The 23,641-nt window shown below is 37.9% G+C and overlaps 1 protein-coding gene and 1 long non-coding RNA gene across 2 annotated transcripts; both read left to right on the top strand.

Moving 5' to 3' along the window:
• Window positions 1-1,949: 1,949 nt before the first annotated feature.
• LOC109613879 (uncharacterized) lies at window positions 1,950-22,241 on the top strand. The gene is made up of 5 exons (XR_009342287.1): window positions 1,950-2,162; window positions 2,275-2,748; window positions 2,818-3,046; window positions 3,119-3,282; window positions 21,837-22,241. It is a non-coding gene; the product is annotated as an uncharacterized LOC109613879 (long non-coding RNA).
• Window positions 15,329-17,355, top strand: LOC131802608 (uncharacterized). Its single transcript, XM_059122957.1, has 2 exons — window positions 15,329-15,914; window positions 16,507-17,355. The coding sequence occupies exons 1-2, from the start codon at window positions 15,462-15,464 to the stop codon at window positions 17,275-17,277; spliced, it is 1,224 nt and encodes a 407-aa protein (XP_058978940.1). The 5' UTR covers window positions 15,329-15,461; the 3' UTR covers window positions 17,278-17,355.
• Window positions 22,242-23,641: the final 1,400 nt, after the last annotated feature.

The following is a 23,641-nucleotide window of genomic DNA, read 5'->3' as shown; positions in this document are numbered from 1 at the left end:
AGCTAGTAAAAATTTGCAGCTATGTAGAATTTTAAACTTATCACAATAATTCCTTATACGATTTAGCGCTAATTCAGATGTCGAAAGTTTTTATCTTAATTTTAATGTAGGTTTTTTTAACTGTAATTGAGTACAATTGCTTTACAAAACCTAGTGGTGGACATTTCCCAATAGTCTTCTATTGTCAAAGCGTAAGCCATAGTTATTCTAGTTGTCGATGAGGTTCGAGTGCAATTCGAACTGCTGAGTTAGATGAAGTTTTGATTTTCTTCAAATTTGATTTAGGAGTATCCTGTAAAGTGGAGTATTCCGTAAAGTAATGATAGAAGTTGGATAAAGATTTAAGATGAGGTAATGATAGAAGTTGGATAAAGATTTAAGCATGCGAAGCTTACTTTGTAGAGAAATTAATTCATCGATATGCGAATTCCATATTTATTTGTTGTTAATTGTAATACCGAGTATTTTTAATTTTTCGACGGATGCAATTGTGCTATTGTTGCAAACAAGTCCAAGATATGAAAATAATTGCACATTTACAGTGAAAGTTGATCACCAGAAAATGAGAACTGTTATGTGCCACCTACTTCGGCACTCTGGTGGGGTTCCGACAATCTCAGTCGCGGCATCCCTATCAGGGGGATTCTTAACCCTTACCACCAGGAGTTCTAGAGACTTAACAACTAGTAACGGAAGTTGGTCTTAATAAAGGACAAAACAACAATTGAAACAACACATAGCCCGCCCAACCTTGACCCTTTGATCCATAAACTCAAATTTTAAAAGGGCCCCAAATTCCACACACACTTACCTAACGCGAAATCTACATTCTAGTATCCTCTCTCATAAACAAAAATTCAAACTTAAAAACAAACATTTATTTTAGATATTGTCATTATCAATTAACCTATGAACATAAAACATTTAGAATCATAAAAACTGAACTACTAATACCGAATAATCTTAGAATAAGAAATGCGAGTCACTGACTCAGATTAACACCTTTCTTATACGCGACAACCAATGGGATATTAACGACACAAAAACACACAATTGAGCTACCTAAAAGAGCTCTCTTAAGTGGCGGACGAACTTTTCATTGATAGGTCGATATATTTAAATTATTTCTCATATAAATTCGTCAAGGGTTAATCCTACACTCGCAACATAAAAGGCATCGGCATTAGTAACCCCTACAAAAAAACTTAAACAATAAATCATTGCATAAGGACAACACTCAATTAAACTTTAAAATACATTAATCTAAAACTAGTATTATTTTGTATAATTAATTTCCTGTTTTATCTTCTTTTTTATGTTAAAAATTCATTGGGTTTTAAGGCCGCAAGGAAAATTCAACATTTCGGAGCTATCTGCACGGTGTATCACAAAAATGTTACCTGGTCATCCCGGATACAACAAAAAGAGCATCACCACAGGCTCACGGGGATTTACCAGTTACTTATGATGCTCCTCGGACTGGTCAAATTTTCGAATCTGGATTTTTGCCCAATTAAATTATTGAAAAATCTGCCCTCCTCCCGTCTGGAAAATTGAGGAGGACAGTCAAATCGTTGTTAATTGTTGTGATGCAATCTTAAAAGACAAAAGAAAACCCACCGAGCACCAGTCAGTAACAGACAAAATTAAGATTCACCATCAACACTTACTTTTAAGTTTGTCTGCCCAAAACATGGATTAACACTCTTCAATAAAATAACTCAAAATTCGAACAAATTTCAAATCGTTTTATTTTTCTGTTTTAATATTTTCTTGGTGTAAATGTTGTAGTATCACAACGTATAGGTTAGGAGCGGTAAAAGTTGTAGCGCGTTTTCCCACTTGGCCTCCATTTATACCCTCGGTGAAGCTGTTGGTCGGAATTTCCACTACTTTCCAAAAAAATTTTTGTCTTTTTCATTGTTTGTTTACTTTCTTTTTGCCACTGATACTACTAAACCTATGATATTAATCAGGGCTGTATTTATGCTACTGTCACCATTCCTCTTTGACTGACCAAATACATCCCTGATGTGGCATCACCTTTTTTGGTCTGGCATTTCCGTTTCCGCTTCATTTTTAAACCATTGGCGGACGACTTACTTGGTTCGCCGAAATGTTGCCGGTAGTTTTCCTCAAAAAAACCTAAAAATTATTCAGCAGTAAGTCACACGCAACAATACTTCCCATTTTCATTTCATTCAATGAAAATGGTGATGTGCGTGACATCTAAAGTGATGGATGAAGTGATTAACAGGTCTTTTTCTTCTACAGGAAAAGCAGGGTTTCTTCAATGAGAAAACTCGTGTTTGCCATTGGTAAGCTTGTGCGTACATATCGCAAAAAAATGGTGGCGTGGTTTTACGCACACATACGTTTATACGCACATGAACCCTTTCAACACTCGGCGTTATCAATGCTGTTTCATTGTGTCTCAATGCAGTCAATGCAGAATGCCTTTACACACATGCCTGTTATCATCGGCAGAATTATTTCGTACACACCGCTGCCGGCAATGGCAGAACTTTTTAACACACATTACTGTGAGCAAAGACAGAATTACTGTACTCATACCGCTGTTAGCATTGGCAGAACTAATAAAAACACACATCGCTGTCGGTAGCGTTATTACACGAACATCGTCATATGTGTGTTGTCGTATGAAGGGTCTACCATTTCATTTACACGAAACAACGACCATAAAAGAATGGTAATTAAGAGTTATTCATTTGGCAGATGAGCATATTAGTGAGTAAAAAATATTACTTTTTTAAATTGATTGTACTTTATGTTGTTTATATTTTTATTTTATTTCAGGAATTTTATATATGAAGATACTCTTCAATTGGCGTATTCGGTATTCCAGAATTTTATTGTCCATTAAATTCAATTACATATATGGCCCATTGATTGTGTGTTTTCGGAGCGGTAATGTTGGTGGATAATCTATAGTTATGCACATATGGCGGTTGGCGTGGCTTAATAGGCCGACTGCTAATTGGAACATATGGTGGCATGAGTTTCATGGGCGACGTACATGAAAAAGGTAAGATGATTTTATTCGTTTACTCAGTGTGTTAATTTTTTACAATTTTATTGTTATCGGTCTTTGTTGAAGTTTTTCCAACTACCTGTGTGCCACGATTTTTCGCCCATTTATAAACACTATTACCCTCGTCTCCTATGTGCGTGTTTGATATTATCGGACAAGCAGTAAAATAGGACCTTTTCGTGTTTCAAACTGTAAACATTTATGGCAAAGTGTCTCAACCTTAAATACGGGTGAGTAATGTGGTGTTCTTTCGGGTTTTTGAGTGTGTATTTACAAGTGACAATTTTTGAGTTTTGCCTTGTTAAGGCGAAGATCATATGTTTTATGATTTATTGTTTGTTTTCTCTTTCGAGACGAGCTTAATGATCTGAAATTTGCAGTGAAAAGGAAAGCCAGATAGACACTATCACACACTCACCACTATGCGACGCGTTTCGCCGTTGGTTAAGCGGCTCATCAGGCATATTTGGTGTGGATGATGGCTTACAAGGGCCGTTCTCTGGAAAGTAGTATATATTTCGAACTTATTGCAAATTAGCATATGCGAATTATACACTAGAAACTCTCCAGGTTGGACTCAAGTTCTATTGGCAGATCTTTTTCACAGCAAAGTTTTGTTTTTGTAGTGATGGATTTTTTGTCCACAACAACTACATTGCTTCCAATGCATACACTTATTTTAGTGCTGCTTTAGGAAGACGGGTTAATGGCTCTGAACGTAGAGACGGCAACTTCTAGTTGGCTGCACACCGAGGTCCGCGGTTCAAATCCCACAGCCAGGCTCGGCTGAATTTTTGAGTTTTGCCTTGTTAAGGCGAAGATCATATGTTTTATGATTTATTGTTTGTTTTCTCTTTCGAGACGAGCTTAATGATCTGAAATTTGCAGTGAAAAGGAAAGCCAGATAGACACTATCACACACTCACCACTATGCGACGCGTTTCGCCGTTGGTTAAGCGGCTCATCAGGCATATTTGGTGTGGATGATGGCTTACAAGGGCCGTTCTCTGGAAAGTAGTATATATTTCGAACTTATTGCAAATTAGCATATGCGAATTATACACTAGAAACTCTCCAGGTTGGACTCAAGTTCTATTGGCAGATCTTTTTCACAGCAAAGTTTTGTTTTTGTAGTGATGGATTTTTTGTCCACAACAACTACATTGCTTCCAATGCATACACTTGTTTTAGTGCTGCTTTAGGAAGACGGGTTAATGGCTCTGAACGTAGAGACGGCAACTTCTAGTTGGCTGCACACCGAGGTCCGCGGTTCAAATCCCACAGCCAGGCTCGGCTGAATTTTTGAGTTTTGCCTTGTTAAGGCGAAGATCATATGTTTTATGATTTATTGTTTGTTTTCTCTTTCGAGACGAGCTTAATGATCTGAAATTTGCAGTGAAAAGGAAAGCCAGATAGACACTATCACACACTCACCACTATGCGACGCGTTTCGCCGTTGGTTAAGCGGCTCATCAGGCATATTTGGTGTGGATGATGGCTTACAAGGGCCGTTCTCTGGAAAGTAGTATATATTTCGAACTTATTGCAAATTAGCATATGCGAATTATACACTAGAAACTCTCCAGGTTGGACTCAAGTTCTATTGGCAGATCTTTTTCACAGCAAAGTTTTGTTTTTGTAGTGATGGATTTTTTGTCCACAACAACTACATTGCTTCCAATGCATACACTTGTTTTAGTGCTGCTTTAGGAAGACGGGTTAATGGCTCTGAACGTAGAGACGGCAACTTCTAGTTGGCTGCACACCGAGGTCCGCGGTTCAAATCCCACAGCCAGGCTCGGCTGAATTTTTGAGTTTTGCCTTGTTAAGGCGAAGATCATATGTTTTATGATTTATTGTTTGTTTTCTCTTTCGAGACGAGCTTAATGATCTGAAATTTGCAGTGAAAAGGAAAGCCAGATAGACACTATCACACACTCACCACTATGCGACGCGTTTCGCCGTTGGTTAAGCGGCTCATCAGGCATATTTGGTGTGGATGATGGCTTACAAGGGCCGTTCTCTGGAAAGTAGTATATATTTCGAACTTATTGCAAATTAGCATATGCGAATTATACACTAGAAACTCTCCAGGTTGGACTCAAGTTCTATTGGCAGATCTTTTTCACAGCAAAGTTTTGTTTTTGTAGTGATGGATTTTTTGTCCACAACAACTACATTGCTTCCAATGCATACACTTGTTTTAGTGCTGCTTTAGGAAGACGGGTTAATGGCTCTGAACGTAGAGACGGCAACTTCTAGTTGGCTGCACACCGAGGTCCGCGGTTCAAATCCCACAGCCAGGCTCGGCTGAATTTTTGAGTTTTGCCTTGTTAAGGCGAAGATCATATGTTTTATGATTTATTGTTTGTTTTCTCTTTCGAGACGAGCTTAATGATCTGAAATTTGCAGTGAAAAGGAAAGCCAGATAGACACTATCACACACTCACCACTATGCGACGCGTTTCGCCGTTGGTTAAGCGGCTCATCAGGCATATTTGGTGTGGATGATGGCTTACAAGGGCCGTTCTCTGGAAAGTAGTATATATTTCGAACTTATTGCAAATTAGCATATGCGAATTATACACTAGAAACTCTCCAGGTTGGACTCAAGTTCTATTGGCAGATCTTTTTCACAGCAAAGTTTTGTTTTTGTAGTGATGGATTTTTTGTCCACAACAACTACATTGCTTCCAATGCATACACTTGTTTTAGTGCTGCTTTAGGAAGACGGGTTAATGGCTCTGAACGTAGAGACGGCAACTTCTAGTTGGCTGCACACCGAGGTCCGCGGTTCAAATCCCACAGCCAGGCTCGGCTGAATTTTTGAGTTTTGCCTTGTTAAGGCGAAGATCATATGTTTTATGATTTATTGTTTGTTTTCTCTTTCGAGACGAGCTTAATGATCTGAAATTTGCAGTGAAAAGGAAAGCCAGATAGACACTATCACACACTCACCACTATGCGACGCGTTTCGCCGTTGGTTAAGCGGCTCATCAGGCATATTTGGTGTGGATGATGGCTTACAAGGGCCGTTCTCTGGAAAGTAGTATATATTTCGAACTTATTGCAAATTAGCATATGCGAATTATACACTAGAAACTCTCCAGGTTGGACTCAAGTTCTATTGGCAGATCTTTTTCACAGCAAAGTTTTGTTTTTGTAGTGATGGATTTTTTGTCCACAACAACTACATTGCTTCCAATGCATACACTTGTTTTAGTGCTGCTTTAGGAAGACGGGTTAATGGCTCTGAACGTAGAGACGGCAACTTCTAGTTGGCTGCACACCGAGGTCCGCGGTTCAAATCCCACAGCCAGGCTCGGCTGAATTTTTGAGTTTTGCCTTGTTAAGGCGAAGATCATATGTTTTATGATTTATTGTTTGTTTTCTCTTTCGAGACGAGCTTAATGATCTGAAATTTGCAGTGAAAAGGAAAGCCAGATAGACACTATCACACACTCACCACTATGCGACGCGTTTCGCCGTTGGTTAAGCGGCTCATCAGGCATATTTGGTGTGGATGATGGCTTACAAGGGCCGTTCTCTGGAAAGTAGTATATATTTCGAACTTATTGCAAATTAGCATATGCGAATTATACACTAGAAACTCTCCAGGTTGGACTCAAGTTCTATTGGCAGATCTTTTTCACAGCAAAGTTTTGTTTTTGTAGTGATGGATTTTTTGTCCACAACAACTACATTGCTTCCAATGCATACACTTGTTTTAGTGCTGCTTTAGGAAGACGGGTTAATGGCTCTGAACGTAGAGACGGCAACTTCTAGTTGGCTGCACACCGAGGTCCGCGGTTCAAATCCCACAGCCAGGCTCGGCTGAATTTTTGAGTTTTGCCTTGTTAAGGCGAAGATCATATGTTTTATGATTTATTGTTTGTTTTCTCTTTCGAGACGAGCTTAATGATCTGAAATTTGCAGTGAAAAGGAAAGCCAGATAGACACTATCACACACTCACCACTATGCGACGCGTTTCGCCGTTGGTTAAGCGGCTCATCAGGCATATTTGGTGTGGATGATGGCTTACAAGGGCCGTTCTCTGGAAAGTAGTATATATTTCGAACTTATTGCAAATTAGCATATGCGAATTATACACTAGAAACTCTCCAGGTTGGACTCAAGTTCTATTGGCAGATCTTTTTCACAGCAAAGTTTTGTCTTCCTAAAGCAGCACTAAAACAAGTGTATGCATTGGAAGCAATGTAGTTGTTGTGGACAAAAAATCCATCACTACAAAAACAAAACTTTGCTGTGAAAAAGATCTGCCAATAGAACTTGAGTCCAACCTGGAGAGTTTCTAGTGTATAATTCGCATATGCTAATTTGCAATAAGTTCGAAATATATACTACTTTCCAGAGAACGGCCCTTGTAAGCCATCATCCACACCAAATATGCCTGATGAGCCGCTTAACCAACGGCGAAACGCGTCGCATAGTGGTGAGTGTGTGATAGTGTCTATCTGGCTTTCCTTTTCACTGCAAATTTCAGATCATTAAGCTCGTCTCGAAAGAGAAAACAAACAATAAATCATAAAACATATGATCTTCGCCTTAACAAGGCAAAACTCAAAAATTCAGCCGAGCCTGGCTGTGGGATTTGAACCGCGGACCTCGGTGTGCAGCCAACTAGAAGTTGCCGTCTCTACGTTCAGAGCCATTAACCCGTCTTCCTAAAGCAGCACTAAAACAAGTGTATGCATTGGAAGCAATGTAGTTGTTGTGGACAAAAAATCCATCACTACAAAAACAAAACTTTGCTGTGAAAAAGATCTGCCAATAGAACTTGAGTCCAACCTGGAGAGTTTCTAGTGTATAATTCGCATATGCTAATTTGCAATAAGTTCGAAATATATACTACTTTCCAGAGAACGGCCCTTGTAAGCCATCATCCACACCAAATATGCCTGATGAGCCGCTTAACCAACGGCGAAACGCGTCGCATAGTGGTGAGTGTGTGATAGTTCTATCTGGCTTTCCTTTTCACTGCAAATTTCAGATCATTAAGCTCGTCTCGAAAGAGAAAACAAACAATAAATCATAAAACATATGATCTTCGCCTTAACAAGGCAAAACTCAAAAATTCAGCCGAGCCTGGCTGTGGGATTTGAACCGCGGACCTCGGTGTGCAGCCAACTAGAAGTTGCCGTCTCTACGTTCAGAGCCATTAACCCGTCTTCCTAAAGCAGCACTAAAACAAGTGTATGCATTGGAAGCAATGTAGTTGTTGTGGACAAAAAATCCATCACTACAAAAACAAAACTTTGCTGTGAAAAAGATCTGCCAATAGAACTTGAGTCCAACCTGGAGAGTTTCTAGTGTATAATTCGCATATGCTAATTTGCAATAAGTTCGAAATATATACTACTTTCCAGAGAACGGCCCTTGTAAGCCATCATCCACACCAAATATGCCTGATGAGCCGCTTAACCAACGGCGAAACGCGTCGCATAGTGGTGAGTGTGTGATAGTGTCTATCTGGCTTTCCTTTTCACTGCAAATTTCAGATCATTAAGCTCGTCTCGAAAGAGAAAACAAACAATAAATCATAAAACATATGATCTTCGCCTTAACAAGGCAAAACTCAAAAATTCAGCCGAGCCTGGCTGTGGGATTTGAACCGCGGACCTCGGTGTGCAGCCAACTAGAAGTTGCCGTCTCTACGTTCAGAGCCATTAACCCGTCTTCCTAAAGCAGCACTAAAACAAGTGTATGCATTGGAAGCAATGTAGTTGTTGTGGACAAAAAATCCATCACTACAAAAACAAAACTTTGCTGTGAAAAAGATCTGCCAATAGAACTTGAGTCCAACCTGGAGAGTTTCTAGTGTATAATTCGCATATGCTAATTTGCAATAAGTTCGAAATATATACTACTTTCCAGAGAACGGCCCTTGTAAGCCATCATCCACACCAAATATGCCTGATGAGCCGCTTAACCAACGGCGAAACGCGTCGCATAGTGGTGAGTGTGTGATAGTGTCTATCTGGCTTTCCTTTTCACTGCAAATTTCAGATCATTAAGCTCGTCTCGAAAGAGAAAACAAACAATAAATCATAAAACATATGATCTTCGCCTTAACAAGGCAAAACTCAAAAATTCAGCCGAGCCTGGCTGTGGGATTTGAACCGCGGACCTCGGTGTGCAGCCAACTAGAAGTTGCCGTCTCTACGTTCAGAGCCATTAACCCGTCTTCCTAAAGCAGCACTAAAACAAGTGTATGCATTGGAAGCAATGTAGTTGTTGTGGACAAAAAATCCATCACTACAAAAACAAAACTTTGCTGTGAAAAAGATCTGCCAATAGAACTTGAGTCCAACCTGGAGAGTTTCTAGTGTATAATTCGCATATGCTAATTTGCAATAAGTTCGAAATATATACTACTTTCCAGAGAACGGCCCTTGTAAGCCATCATCCACACCAAATATGCCTGATGAGCCGCTTAACCAACGGCGAAACGCGTCGCATAGTGGTGAGTGTGTGATAGTGTCTATCTGGCTTTCCTTTTCACTGCAAATTTCAGATCATTAAGCTCGTCTCGAAAGAGAAAACAAACAATAAATCATAAAACATATGATCTTCGCCTTAACAAGGCAAAACTCAAAAATTCAGCCGAGCCTGGCTGTGGGATTTGAACCGCGGACCTCGGTGTGCAGCCAACTAGAAGTTGCCGTCTCTACGTTCAGAGCCATTAACCCGTCTTCCTAAAGCAGCACTAAAACAAGTGTATGCATTGGAAGCAATGTAGTTGTTGTGGACAAAAAATCCATCACTACAAAAACAAAACTTTGCTGTGAAAAAGATCTGCCAATAGAACTTGAGTCCAACCTGGAGAGTTTCTAGTGTATAATTCGCATATGCTAATTTGCAATAAGTTCGAAATATATACTACTTTCCAGAGAACGGCCCTTGTAAGCCATCATCCACACCAAATATGCCTGATGAGCCGCTTAACCAACGGCGAAACGCGTCGCATAGTGGTGAGTGTGTGATAGTGTCTATCTGGCTTTCCTTTTCACTGCAAATTTCAGATCATTAAGCTCGTCTCGAAAGAGAAAACAAACAATAAATCATAAAACATATGATCTTCGCCTTAACAAGGCAAAACTCAAAAATTCAGCCGAGCCTGGCTGTGGGATTTGAACCGCGGACCTCGGTGTGCAGCCAACTAGAAGTTGCCGTCTCTACGTTCAGAGCCATTAACCCGTCTTCCTAAAGCAGCACTAAAACAAGTGTATGCATTGGAAGCAATGTAGTTGTTGTGGACAAAAAATCCATCACTACAAAAACAAAACTTTGCTGTGAAAAAGATCTGCCAATAGAACTTGAGTCCAACCTGGAGAGTTTCTAGTGTATAATTCGCATATGCTAATTTGCAATAAGTTCGAAATATATACTACTTTCCAGAGAACGGCCCTTGTAAGCCATCATCCACACCAAATATGCCTGATGAGCCGCTTAACCAACGGCGAAACGCGTCGCATAGTGGTGAGTGTGTGATAGTGTCTATCTGGCTTTCCTTTTCACTGCAAATTTCAGATCATTAAGCTCGTCTCGAAAGAGAAAACAAACAATAAATCATAAAACATATGATCTTCGCCTTAACAAGGCAAAACTCAAAAATTCAGCCGAGCCTGGCTGTGGGATTTGAACCGCGGACCTCGGTGTGCAGCCAACTAGAAGTTGCCGTCTCTACGTTCAGAGCCATTAACCCGTCTTCCTAAAGCAGCACTAAAACAAGTGTATGCATTGGAAGCAATGTAGTTGTTGTGGACAAAAAATCCATCACTACAAAAACAAAACTTTGCTGTGAAAAAGATCTGCCAATAGAACTTGAGTCCAACCTGGAGAGTTTCTAGTGTATAATTCGCATATGCTAATTTGCAATAAGTTCGAAATATATACTACTTTCCAGAGAACGGCCCTTGTAAGCCATCATCCACACCAAATATGCCTGATGAGCCGCTTAACCAACGGCGAAACGCGTCGCATAGTGGTGAGTGTGTGATAGTGTCTATCTGGCTTTCCTTTTCACTGCAAATTTCAGATCATTAAGCTCGTCTCGAAAGAGAAAACAAACAACAATTTTTCATGTTAACCAAAAGAAGTGTTGTGTTACCTGGTTACAGGACGATGTGAATTTTTAAAGATTGTTGATCAAACATCAATATTTATTCTACAATTAAAACTCGGTAGCAGTAATTAAAGCAAATCATGACAATTTGTTGGCGATCGTGTTGGCCAATACCAAATAAGCATAACAATGAAATTTAAAAATGCATGATTAAAGCATACATCTCTCTACGATATCGATGTGATATAGTAGATATATTATAATTTATCATGGGCCAGATACGGCGATGGGAATGATCAAATACGTGAAAGTAAATTTATCTCATGTGGGCTTGTGAAAGTGAAGTGTATGAATTAATAATAATATCCATAAACAGAACAAATAATTTTTATATATTTGTTTGTATCCATTTAGTATTTAATATAATTCAACCTAAATTGTTTTATGAAGATTTTTTGAGTGTTGTTGTATCCGAATTTAAACATTTATTCGCGAACGGATTTTCACTTTATTATTTAATAATTTTATCTCTTCTTTAGGTTATTTTTTCGCTTTTGCTTGTGCAATTACATGGAATTATTGTCACCGATTTATAATACCGTGTTCCTGCAACACATCATATATAAATGTTAGTGACACACAATATGCCCTATTTTACCTGCATTGCATAACCCGGATCAACATCTTAATATTTTGGAAAAGGAGGTGCTATACCAAATAAAAAGGATATCTATAAACAGGAGAGTTTTTAAAAACAATCATTTTGTAGTTTTGTGTGGACGGGTACTGACTTTGAATGGGCAAAAAAAAAATATGGTGGCTTCAAAGTGATTACGAAATGAAAAAGGAAAGTGTGAACACTGATGTACTCAAGATGTATATGGCAAGATGAGCGTATGGCAAACAATTTAGGGATAATAATATTGGCGATTATATTGGCATAAATGGGGTTTATTAGTTAATTTTATTCATATACATCTGATATGCAGCAGATCAATACGTATGCCTACCCGCTTCTGTACCAATTGAATTATGTTCGGCATTATTTACCGTAACCATGAGAATTAATGGAGAGATTCCATTGGTACATATTTCCAGATTCCAACCACCATATACATTGACAATTATGTGTTTACTATTTATTTATTATTGTGGTTGTATATATATTAATGGTGATACATTAAAAAAATGAATCAATTTTTCAGAGATAAAATCAAAATGTTATTTTTATTAAAATGCCCTCATTAATTCGCCTTGCTTCTCCGATCATATTTTCCATTTCAAAAAAATATAATTACATTTTTCTGTGGGTCAATATCTCACTATTGGTTTCAGTCTACGTGACTATTTTAATGTGTGCTTTGTATCTTAATGTTAGTTGATCAGAATCAGGATTATTGCCTGACATACATAAATTAATTTAGTATATTGGGGGTTGTTTCATTTGTTATTGTTAACATGTAACTTCCTTTGATGGGACCAACGCGGGGAACTCCCACACCCTGAAGTCTCAAAGCCGGGTAATCAGGCACATTTCTTAGCCTAATATAAAATATAAAACGGTATCAATAATTGCTAATAATAATTAAATGCAAAAGGCAAGTAAATGGACGGTCACGAGCATACATTTCCTTAACCTATATTACACTTGTATTATTATCACAGAATTATTGCACTTGTTATATTGTAACGTCTTTGGCATGGAAATTACCTAGAGGCTTGCCCTGTAGTGTTTCAAGTTCGTACATATTGACAATCCTACATTTCAGAAACTTTTTGCAGAATTTTGCATTAATGTTGTTCTTGAAATCGGACGGGACATGATTTTTCCTAAAAACTTCTTGTCCTGGTAGAAATTTCACAAGGCGTGCTCGTTGATTATATCTTTTAGCGCTGGTTTCATATGCTTGATGCATGTTGTTCTTTATCTGCTCTCGCATGACTTCTAGCCGATCATTTTTGTTTAGCTGTTCAATTTGGTGGTCGGTGAGGGATTTTAATCTTCTAGCCAGTTTATAATCTGTTCCACTGGTAAACATGTTATACCCGAATAGGGCGAAGAATGTGTTTACACCAGTTGCAGAATGTGCAGCGGTTCTCAGTGCTAGTTCTATTTCTGGTAAAAATAAGTCCCAATCCCGGTGGTCACTTTGAACATATGTTCTAATTGCTGCCAGTACGGATTGATTTACACGCTCCGAAGCGTTGGATTGGGGAGCATAGTAGGCGGTTGTTAGGTGGTGTATTTTATAATTTTTCATCATTTCTTCAAATGCTTTTGATATGAACTGCTTCCCATTGTCACTATGAATGGTCTCTGGGACCCCAAAAATTGTGAAATATTTGGTTTTCTAAAAACCGAACTACGTTCTGAGCTGTTGCCTCCTTCATAGCGTGCAAAAGTGTAAATTTGGAGAAGTGGTCCACTACAATAAAGATGTACGCATTACCCTTTTTTGATCGTGGGTACTTTCCGAGAAAGTCCACATACAATTTTTGGAAGGGTCTTTCGGTGATCACTTCGTTTCCAATGGTAGGATTTAGATGTCGGATTGAGGACTTCGTTTCTTTGCAAATGTCGCAATTTTTCACATACTGTCTCACTTGTGAGGCCATTTATGACCAGTAGTACCAGGTTCTTAATCGGTCTAGGGTTTTGTTGATGCCTTCATGTACTGTATTTTGGTAATTGTGTGCTCTTTCTATTAGCACGTATGTTATGTCGAGTGGAATCCATAGTTTCCATTCGAATTCTATCAAGTCTGGATCTACATTGGGCATTCTTTTATAAATTTTATCGTTTTCGACTTTCAAATCTGGCAATGCTTCTTTATTTTTGAGAATATGTTCCCGAAGCTCTACATAATCTTCGCTCTCAAATGCTGTTGTTTCAAAGTTAAGTAAATCATTATGAAGATATATTTCCTCCATAACCATATCGGAATCAACAGGCATTCGTAATAGGGTGTCCGCCACAACGTTTTCTGACCCCTTTTTATGTTCGATAGAAAAATCGTAGGTTTGTAGCTGCAATGACCATCGTGCCAATCTACCACTCAGATCTTTTAGGGACATTAGCCACTTTAGGCTGGCGTGGTCGGTAATTATGGTAAACTTCATAAGCTCTATGTATGGTCGGAATCTTTTCACCGCAAGCACAGCTGCTAAACATTTCTTTTCCGTAACCGTATAATTTCTTTGGCAGTTATTTAATTTCTGGGAATAAAATGCAATTGGTGTTTCTTCTCCATCATAATTTTTTTGAAAAAGAACTGCCCCTACGCCATATTCTGATGCATCGCATTGTATATAAAATTCTCTGCGGAAATCAGGATGTCAGAGGACAAGGGCTGACGTTAGGGCCTGCTTGAGAGTTTTGAAGGATTCCATGGCCATCGGAGTCATCGTGAATTTTTGACCTTTCTTAAGGGTATCTGTTAGTGCGGCAGATATTGAGCCAAAATCCCTAATGAACCTCCTATACCATCCGGCAGTGCCGAGGAAGCTGCGAACTTCTCACGGTGACTTCGGTACGGGGATTTTTAATATGGCGTTGTGCTTCTCGGGGTCGGTTTTTAGGCAGCCATTCCCAATGATAAATCCCAGATATCTCAACTCCTTAAAACAGAAGAGTGATTTCTTCAGGCCTATTGTCAGGTTTGCCTTGTGTAAACCTTCGGATACTTCCTTCGGCATAACCCTAAATTGGTACCGCGGTCGACCTGGCACCGTGAATGTGGTGAGTGGTCTCGCCTCGTCCTCCAGCTCTATTTGCCCTGAAGGCATACTTCAGGTCGACACTGCTTATATAGTGGGTTTGGTCTATGCGGCTCAGGATACCATCTATGTTCTGGAGGGGGTACGCATCTTTGATTGTCAACGCGTTCAACTTTCGCGCATCCAAGCAGAACCTATTTTTGCCTGGTTTTCTAACCACAGTGGTGCGGTTACTCCAAGCTGAATTACTTTCCTCCATGACGTTGAGTGCTAACATGTTGTCGATCTCTTTGTAGACAATTTCTTGGACAGCCAGAAAGAGGGGATAGTGCTTATCCTTGATTGGATTAGCCCCTTCTACCAATTATATTGAGTGTTTTTCCAACATGGTGCACTCTAAACCACTCTCTTCGAAAGTCGGAAAGCTTTTTATAGCCTTGTATAGTTTTGTTTCTTGATCCTCGGTTAGTTTGTGCATCTTAAGCAGCCCATCCACAGACGAATTTGTTCGACGAACTGTTCGTCGAACAAAAATTTCATTTGCCCACCAACGAGTGCGAACATGCTCGCGAACATCATTTGTAAACAATTTTCATCGAGTAAACATGTCATCAGAGATCGACCGCGACACAGTCATTGCCTTGATGGCAATACATGTTTGTTTGGAGGAAAAAAAAAATAAGGAGGAAGTTAAAAAAAGAAAACACAGCATATGGATGAAACAATGGTATGCAAAGCGCCAAAAGTTCACACATACAAAACTCTTAAAGGAACTGAAAGAAAGTTCTCGGTTGGATTTAAAGAATTTTCTTAGAATGGACGCTGAAACATATGCAGCTCTATTAAATTTGGTAGCTCCAGAAATTCATCGGCAGGATACTACAATGAGAGAAGCAATAAGTGCAAATGAAAGGCTTTCAGCGACTTTGCGCTTTTTGGCAAGTGGCCAAAGCTACGAAGATTTAAAATTTTTAACTGGAATTTCTCCCCAGAGTCTTGGACGCATAGTTTTCGAAACATGTGGCGTAATAATTAAAATACTTAAGCCGTATATAAAAGTAAGAATAAAAATGTTTTATTTAAATATTAATTTCATTTAAGTCTAATATTAATAATCCTTATACATATTCATCGCTGTTGAATAAATCATTATACGAAGATGCTGCCACGTTGTTATTTTGTGTGATCAATACTGGGCGTGTTGAATTATCATCTACAGAGTAGTGCGACATAAAGGAAGATGTACTGGTGGAGTCACTTGTTAGGGGAGTGCTGACTCGAATAATTTGTCGGGGATAAACCGGCACTGGCGCATGACAATTAATATTATTCTGGAAGTTTTCAATGCTTGACACAGATGAATATGTTAGCATATTCATACTGCCTTGCATTAGGAGCTCATCAATTCCTTTTTTTGCAAAAAGCTGTTGCTCTTTTGTCAGCTGCCTGAACATCGCAGCCCATCCTTCAGCGAAAATGTCAGCGTTGTCTTTTGTTTTTATATTCTTTACATTGTCCAAGTGCTCTACTGCTTTTTGCAGAAACTGAGCTCCTTCGTCACGTTTGCGTTTAGTGATCTTTGGCTACAAAATATTAAAAGAAAAAGAAAATATAATAATGTAATAATGTATTTATTATTTTATTTTTTAGATGCCTACTAATGAGGATGAATGGAAAGATATTGCGAATGAATTTGAAAATCAATGGAATTTTATTAACTGCATAGGGGCCATTGATGGAAAGCATGTGCACATCAAAAAGCCAAAAACGTCAGGCTCGTATTATTTTAATTACAAGAAAACGTTCAGCATTGTACTGTTGGCTGTAGTTAACGCAAATTACGAATTTATTTGTGTGGAAGTCGGAGCAAATGGAAGAGCATCAGATGCTGGAGTATTTGCCCAATCGGAGTACAAAAGGCGCTACGATGAGCAATCCCTACGTATACCCAAACCGCGGCAAATTAAAAATGCGTCATATGAACTACCATATGTGTTAGTAGGGGACGACGCCTTTCCCCTCTCATCGAATTTAATGAAGCCCTACAGCCGCCAAAAGCTGGAAAAAGAGCATCTCATTTTTAACTACCGCCTTTCAAGAGCTAGGCGTATAGTAGAAAACGCTTTTGGAATTATAAGCAGCAGATTTAGGATCCTTCTAAATACTATATCCTTGCAGCCAGAAAAGGCTTCTGTAATTGTTTTATGTTGCTGCTATTTACACAATTATTTGTCCAAGGAGAATGCCCGAGTTTATTTGCGTGGAGCAGCAGATCCCGACAAAATGTCTGACCAGCAAATGGACGATTTGAAGCCGTTGAAAGGCAGTAATTATACTGATGATGCCAAAGAAATTCGCGAACATTTTCGCGAATACTTCAACACAATTGGAGCAGTACCTTGGCAAAATGACCGCATTTAATATTTTATATTTTTCTATATGTATACTTCAAACTTTGCTAATAAATATATGTTTATAAACAATTGTTTTTATTCTAAATATACTTACTATTTCAATTTCAAAGCTGTCGTCAAATGTGTTTATTCCGTCAACTGAAGTCTCCTGATCTTGAAGAAAATTCAGCTGATCGAAATACCATATGCTGGGTTTGTATACGTCGTCTGTTCCAGCTCCAGACTTTTCGCTCCTTTTAATTTTGTGCAGTTCCCGTCTATATGATGCGCGCAACGAATTCACTTTTTTCTTCACAGTTTCAATGGATGCATGTTCATCCACATTTTTATATTTATTTAATAAAACTTCCCACGATTTGTTTCTGGCATTTTTATTTTTATATATGTCGCTTTTTGTTTGCCACAATGCTGGTTCATTTTCCAGGCAATTAATAAATTCCAATAAAAATTGTTGTGACATTTTAAGCACGTCTTCACTCTAAAAAAATATTTTTCAACTGATGTTCGTCGAACACTGCCATCCACTGTGTCAAATGTTCGTGCGAACACAAAAAAGATTGAAACGTTTTAATTTTTGGCGAACAAAACGTCGAACACAAAATTCACTAACACCAACAAAAAATTCACTAACACCAACGATGTAAACAACACATGTTCGTCGAACAAATTCGTCTGTGGATGGGCTGCTTTAGGATTTATATTTTCGGCATCACCCTGTAGTTTTCTTTGTAAATTTACATCAATTTGTTCAATCGGAAATATGAGTGGAGCAATTTTAAACAGTTCCCAAAAATCTATTCCGAGGTATAAGTCCTGTTCCAAATCAGGGCATAGGTACAGGGACATTTCATGGATTTTGGTTTCGTATTCGACATTAACTGTTATCTTTCCCAGTACCCTATGTCTTTGTCCAGAAGCAGTACTGACATCGGACATGTATAGACTGACTTCTATACCTAAATCTTCCACAATTTCCCTACAATTTTTTCCTAATATACTGACTGTGGCTCCGGAATCGAGGAGACCTTTAATTGGTTTTTCATCGATCTTCACCGTTGCATATGGCCTAGAATCTTTATAGTTTTGAAACTTTCTTATTGCTTCTATCACTGACCTTTTCCGGTTCTTATATTGTTTTTGTTTTTCTCTTTTCTGTTTTGATTTTTCTTGATCTGATTTTTTAGCTTTTCATTAGAATTTCAGCATCCGTTGAATATTGCCTTGTCGTCTATGACCTTTTCGCCAAAAATTCTAGCTTTAGTTTTATTATAATTTTCTTCCCTAACGGTTAATGGTATATAGTGGCGGATTTTATGAGAAGTCTTTTCATTGTTATGGGCCTGCTCTACTTTGGCAGGAGTTTCTGAGTGGCGGGTTGATCGGCGGAACGATGGTTCCCCGCTGAAACCATGTTCGCATTCCGTTCTACATTCACTACATTTCGGAGTAATGGTGTTTGGCTTACCACATTTAAAGCAAAATCTATTTCTGTGTGACGCAGTGCAGTCCCGAAATACATGCCCAGGTATTTGACAGTTCCAACATAATATAGATGTACTTATAGCGGATAAATCAAGAATTTCATTATTTTCCTCCAATAATTTACCATCGTTATATTCCACTTCTTCCTGGAGCGCGTTTATTTTAAATGCTTTGTTTACGGTCGGATGTAACATCGGGGCTCTATCCCTACGAAATAATGTTCTTTCAATTTCAAGACATTCTATTCGCAGCTGTTTCAGAGATGAGACTGGCATGGAATATACTATAGTGGACAGGTTTTTCTGCAGATTCTTTTTCACCAGGGAGATCATCTCGAATTCTGACACAGGCTTTTCTAGTTTCGACCTCGTGAAAGAAGGCATCGATAGATACCCCTGGTTGCTGTTTACGCTCCAATAGGTCTCTCATCTCTTCGAAGCAGGTACGTCACCTTTTAAATCTTTCTAATAAACCGTGTTTTAGTGATTCCCAATCCGAAATGTTATCAATTTTTTGTTGTAACCAGAACCAGTCATATGATGGTCCCGATACCCGATATTTATTCATTTAAGATGTCAGACCATGCCAGACGATAATGCCTTTGGAAATATTTCAATCGATAAACAAAATCTTCCGCGGACAAACTGTTTGGTTTACCGGAAAAATTTAATCCAAAGCTCTCATAAATGATGGTATTACTCTGGTAGTCATGTTTATATTGTTTTCCCTGTGTCTATAAGCAGGCATAGGGTCGTGTTCAAGAATAGGATTGTTTTGGGATATAGAGTTATTGCTTGACATAAGGCTGTATGGAGGGACAGAATTTTTGGTGGTCATTTGTTGAGGTATATTGTTGTTCATGGCGTCATCGGTAGGCAGATCAGGATTTGATGGGGGATCTTTCCGTATCTCCATAGATAGTTTTGAGACGGCCTCACTTAATTTACCTATGACACTATACACTTTTTCTAACTCTTTGGCTACAGTGCCTTGTACCATGTATTGGAAATTAGCTTGCGCGTGGTTTAAGCTTTCTTGCACTAGATTCTTACCAGTTTGTCAACTTCAACCGGGTGTTTTGGTGGATTTGGCTTTGTACTTGTTTGGGGAGAATTATTTTGTGGTAATCCAGCTGTTCCACTAGAGCCAGGGTTGTTATTTATTATAGTATCTGACAAATCCCTAATTGATGGGTCAGTATTGCCCTTAGGCTGTGATATTTTGGAACTTTTCTGGTTTTTCTTTTGTTTGGGTAGTGGTGACGAGATTGAATACCTGCTCAAATCAAAAAGTAAAGAGCGGTCTCTTTTGTTTTTGACTTTTCTAACTGTGGCTTTTGAACTCATGAGAATTTAATATCGAATTTAAAGTTTATGTTGGGCGATAGCAAAATTTAAAAATATTAAATAAAAGTGGCCAATTTATTTACAGCTTAAAATATTTAAGATAAAAATAGAATGAGTTAGTTACTTTTAGCTTAAAATAAATATAATAAATGAATTGGACCATATAAGTTGTTATGTAAAAATTATACTAAGATACAGTTACACACAAAAAAATAAAGTTAGTTTTTTTAAATCAACACAGATAACGAATACGAGAGGATCTAAGAGGTATTTTCAGTTACTCGTATAGATAAAGTGTGTGGTTTTATTTTTTTTTTAACGAAACATTTTTCTAATTATTTGTGTCCTTAGAAGGTTGCGATGGACGTATTGCTAGACAGTATTTTTGACATTACATTTTGAAAAAATTCGTAAAGGGTATTTACACGACATTTTATTCATGTCACGAATTAGAAGTTCGTGTGTTAAAGGTGTTATTTTATAGTGCAGTCTTAGATAACCATCGTCTAAGCAGTTACTGCACTTTTACCTTATACTAACCCTAGTGTATGGTCTTTAAAGGAAAACAACACAGAAACACTGAAGCAAAAAACATAAAGCACAGGTCACGAAAACAATACAATCTTTGTTACAATTCACGAACAAGAGTTATTGCACTGGGCCTAATTTATATGGATCGGCATATCCTACTATCCTAATTTTCTAAACTATATATTGCACAATAATCACAGATAAGTTTCTAATAAGGAGCTGCAATATACGTTAGCCATTAGGAACGGCGATATTTCGATTTAATCTATTACACCCTATTGTCTATTGATCTGCACAGTGTTATTGCACAGAGTTAGTCAGGCATGTCCTCGCCATTTTAATTTAGGAGCGAAAGAATATTGTATTTTGAATATTGGGCGCCAATTGATATGTGCCACCTACTTCGGCACTCTGGTGGGGTTTCGATACTCTCAGTCGCGGCATCCCTATCAGGGGGATTCTTAACCCTTACCACCAGGAGTCCTAGGGGCTTAACAACTAGAAACAGAAGTTGGTCTTAATAAAGGACAAAACAACAATTGAAACCACACACCACACGAACATGACAAGGGAACTTGATGGCATTTATCCCCACACATAGCCCGCCCAACCTTGACCCTTTGATCCATAAACACAAATTTTAAAAGGGCCCCAAATTCCACACACACTTACCTAACGCGAAACCTACATCCTAGTATCCTCTCTCACAAACAAAAATTAGCACATCATATTAATATTCAAACTTAAAAACAAACATTTATTTTAGATATTGTCATTATCAATTAACCCATGAACATAAAACATTTAGAATCATAAAAACGGAACTACTAATACCGAATAATCTTAGAATAAGAAATGCTAGTCACTGACTCAGATTAACATCTTTCTTATACGCGACAACCAATGGGCTATTAACGACACAAAAACTCACAATTGACCTACCTAAAAGAGCTCGCTCAAGCGGCGGACGAACTTTTCATTGATAGGTCGATATATTTAAAGTATTTCTCATACAAATTCGTCAAGGGTTAATCCTACACTCGCAACATAAAAGGCATCGGCATTATAAACCCTTACAAAAAAAACTTAAACACTAAATCATTGAATAAGGACAACACACAATTAAAACTTAAAATACATTAATCTAAAACTAGTATTATTTTTATAATTAATTTCCTTTTTTATCTTCTTCTTTTTATGTTAAAAGTTCATTGGGTTTTAAGGCCGCAAGGAAAGTTCAAAATTTCGGAGCTATCTGCACGGTGTACCACAAAAATGTTACCTGGTCATCTCGGATACAACAAAAAGAGCATCACCACAGGCTCAGGGGGATTTACCAGTTACTTATGCCGCTCCTCGGACTGGTCAAGTTTTCGAATCTGGATTTTTGTCCAATTAAATTATTGAAAAATCTGCCCTCCTCCCGTTTGGAAAATTGAGGAGGACAGTCAAATCGTTGTTAACTGTTGTGGTGCAATATTAAAAGACAAAAGAAACCCCACCGAGCATCAGTCAGTAACAGACAAAATTAAGATTCACCATCAACACTTACTTTTAAGTTTGTCTGCCCAAAACATAGATTAACACTCTTCAATAAAATAACTCAAAATTCGAACAAATTTATAAATCGTTTTATTTTTCTGTTTTAATATTTTCTTGGTGTAAATGTTGTAGTATCCCAACGTATAGGTTAGGCGCGGTAAAAGTTTTAGCGCGTTTTCCTACTTGGCCTCCATTTATACCCTCGGTGAAGCTGTTGGTCGGAATTTCCACTACAGCAACAGCATCACCATCCAATGTCAGTTAAATCATTTTCAGTGTGGCAGAAGTGTGCTACATAGCTTTTTTATAATTCCGAAATCATCTACATATGCCACAAATCTGATAGCCCTGTGAGATTGTAGTATTTGAGTAAGTTTATTGACTGAAAGTGGAGAGCCTTGAGGTATTCCATTATAAAGATGTCTTGATTCCGAGAGGTGAGAGTTAACTCGGATTTTTATTTGTCTATTAGTAATATAGTTTTTGACATAATTGTTTATTTTAGGCCCATTCTTCCAATTGACTAAGTATTGCATGCAAGCCGATTTTTTTCGAAAGCTTTTGCAAAACAAAACATATATATTGGTTTTGATGGAGTTATTTATATAATAATAAAGGAATATAATATTTTTAGCTATGGATTTACGCTTTTTTAAATGTAAATTTAAATGGAATGAATTTTTTAGCTATAATAAACCACCACATTCTTTTAGCAACGTGAATCCGCTTCAGGAATAGGTACAAGAGGGCTGTTTTTGTAAATTTGCTAAATGAATGAGTTAAATATGTTATTATAAAGTGAAACTAAGCGTACTTTACAATTCGGCCCTAGGTTCCTGATCATTTCATAGTTTATCCTGTCTATCCTTTGAGCTGATAAAGGGTGACATTTAATTCAAACATGTTTATATCTTCTATTGGATTCGCGTTTTCGTTAGCAACTACATATGTATGGCCAAGTGCATTAATTTTTTTTGTTGACTGGAATTCATCAGAATTGATGAATCAGGCCACACTTCGCAAAAAACATTGGATATGTCTGACGGGTCTGTTTGTACTGAGAAAGTAACTCCTAGAAGCTTTTCTGCGAACGTATTAACAGCGTAAATCATGTATCAAAAATTAAAAAGTTTATGTTTAAAAACAATACACAATGCGAGACAATGGTAGATGATATGGGGAAAAATGGAAACAATAGAAGAGACCCTAGGACTTTTAATCAATATTGGAGTAAACGAAAATAGGAAAGTGCACAATAAATAAATGGTTTCTTCGCCATGAAGTAATTCATGTATTTTAAAAAATAACTACTTTAAAACACGAAAAAAGCATGCATTCCATATACTGTATGAATGGGTACATGAAGCAAATTTTTATGGTATACCAGTTATGAAACAAATTTCGTATTGTAGAATGTTGCTTATGTAAAATATGAAAAATGAGTTTGAATTTCTAAAATTAAAATATATA

This window comes from Musca domestica, unplaced genomic scaffold, assembly GCF_030504385.1.
Source record: "Musca domestica strain aabys unplaced genomic scaffold, Musca_domestica.polishedcontigs.V.1.1 22, whole genome shotgun sequence".
Classification (NCBI taxonomy): Eukaryota; Metazoa; Arthropoda; class Insecta; order Diptera; family Muscidae; genus Musca; species Musca domestica.
The sequence above is the reverse complement of the archived record's forward strand: the minus strand, read 5'-3'. Positions and strand labels throughout refer to the sequence as shown.

Coding starts and splice junctions, on each gene's coding strand:
- LOC131802608 (XM_059122957.1), top strand. CDS start 15,462: ATGTCATCAGAGATCGACCGCGACACAGTCATTGCCTTGATGGCAATA. Junction 15,915..16,506: donor TACTTAAGCCGTATATAAAA/GTAAGAATAAAA, acceptor TTTATTTTTTAG/ATGCCTACTAATGAGGATGA.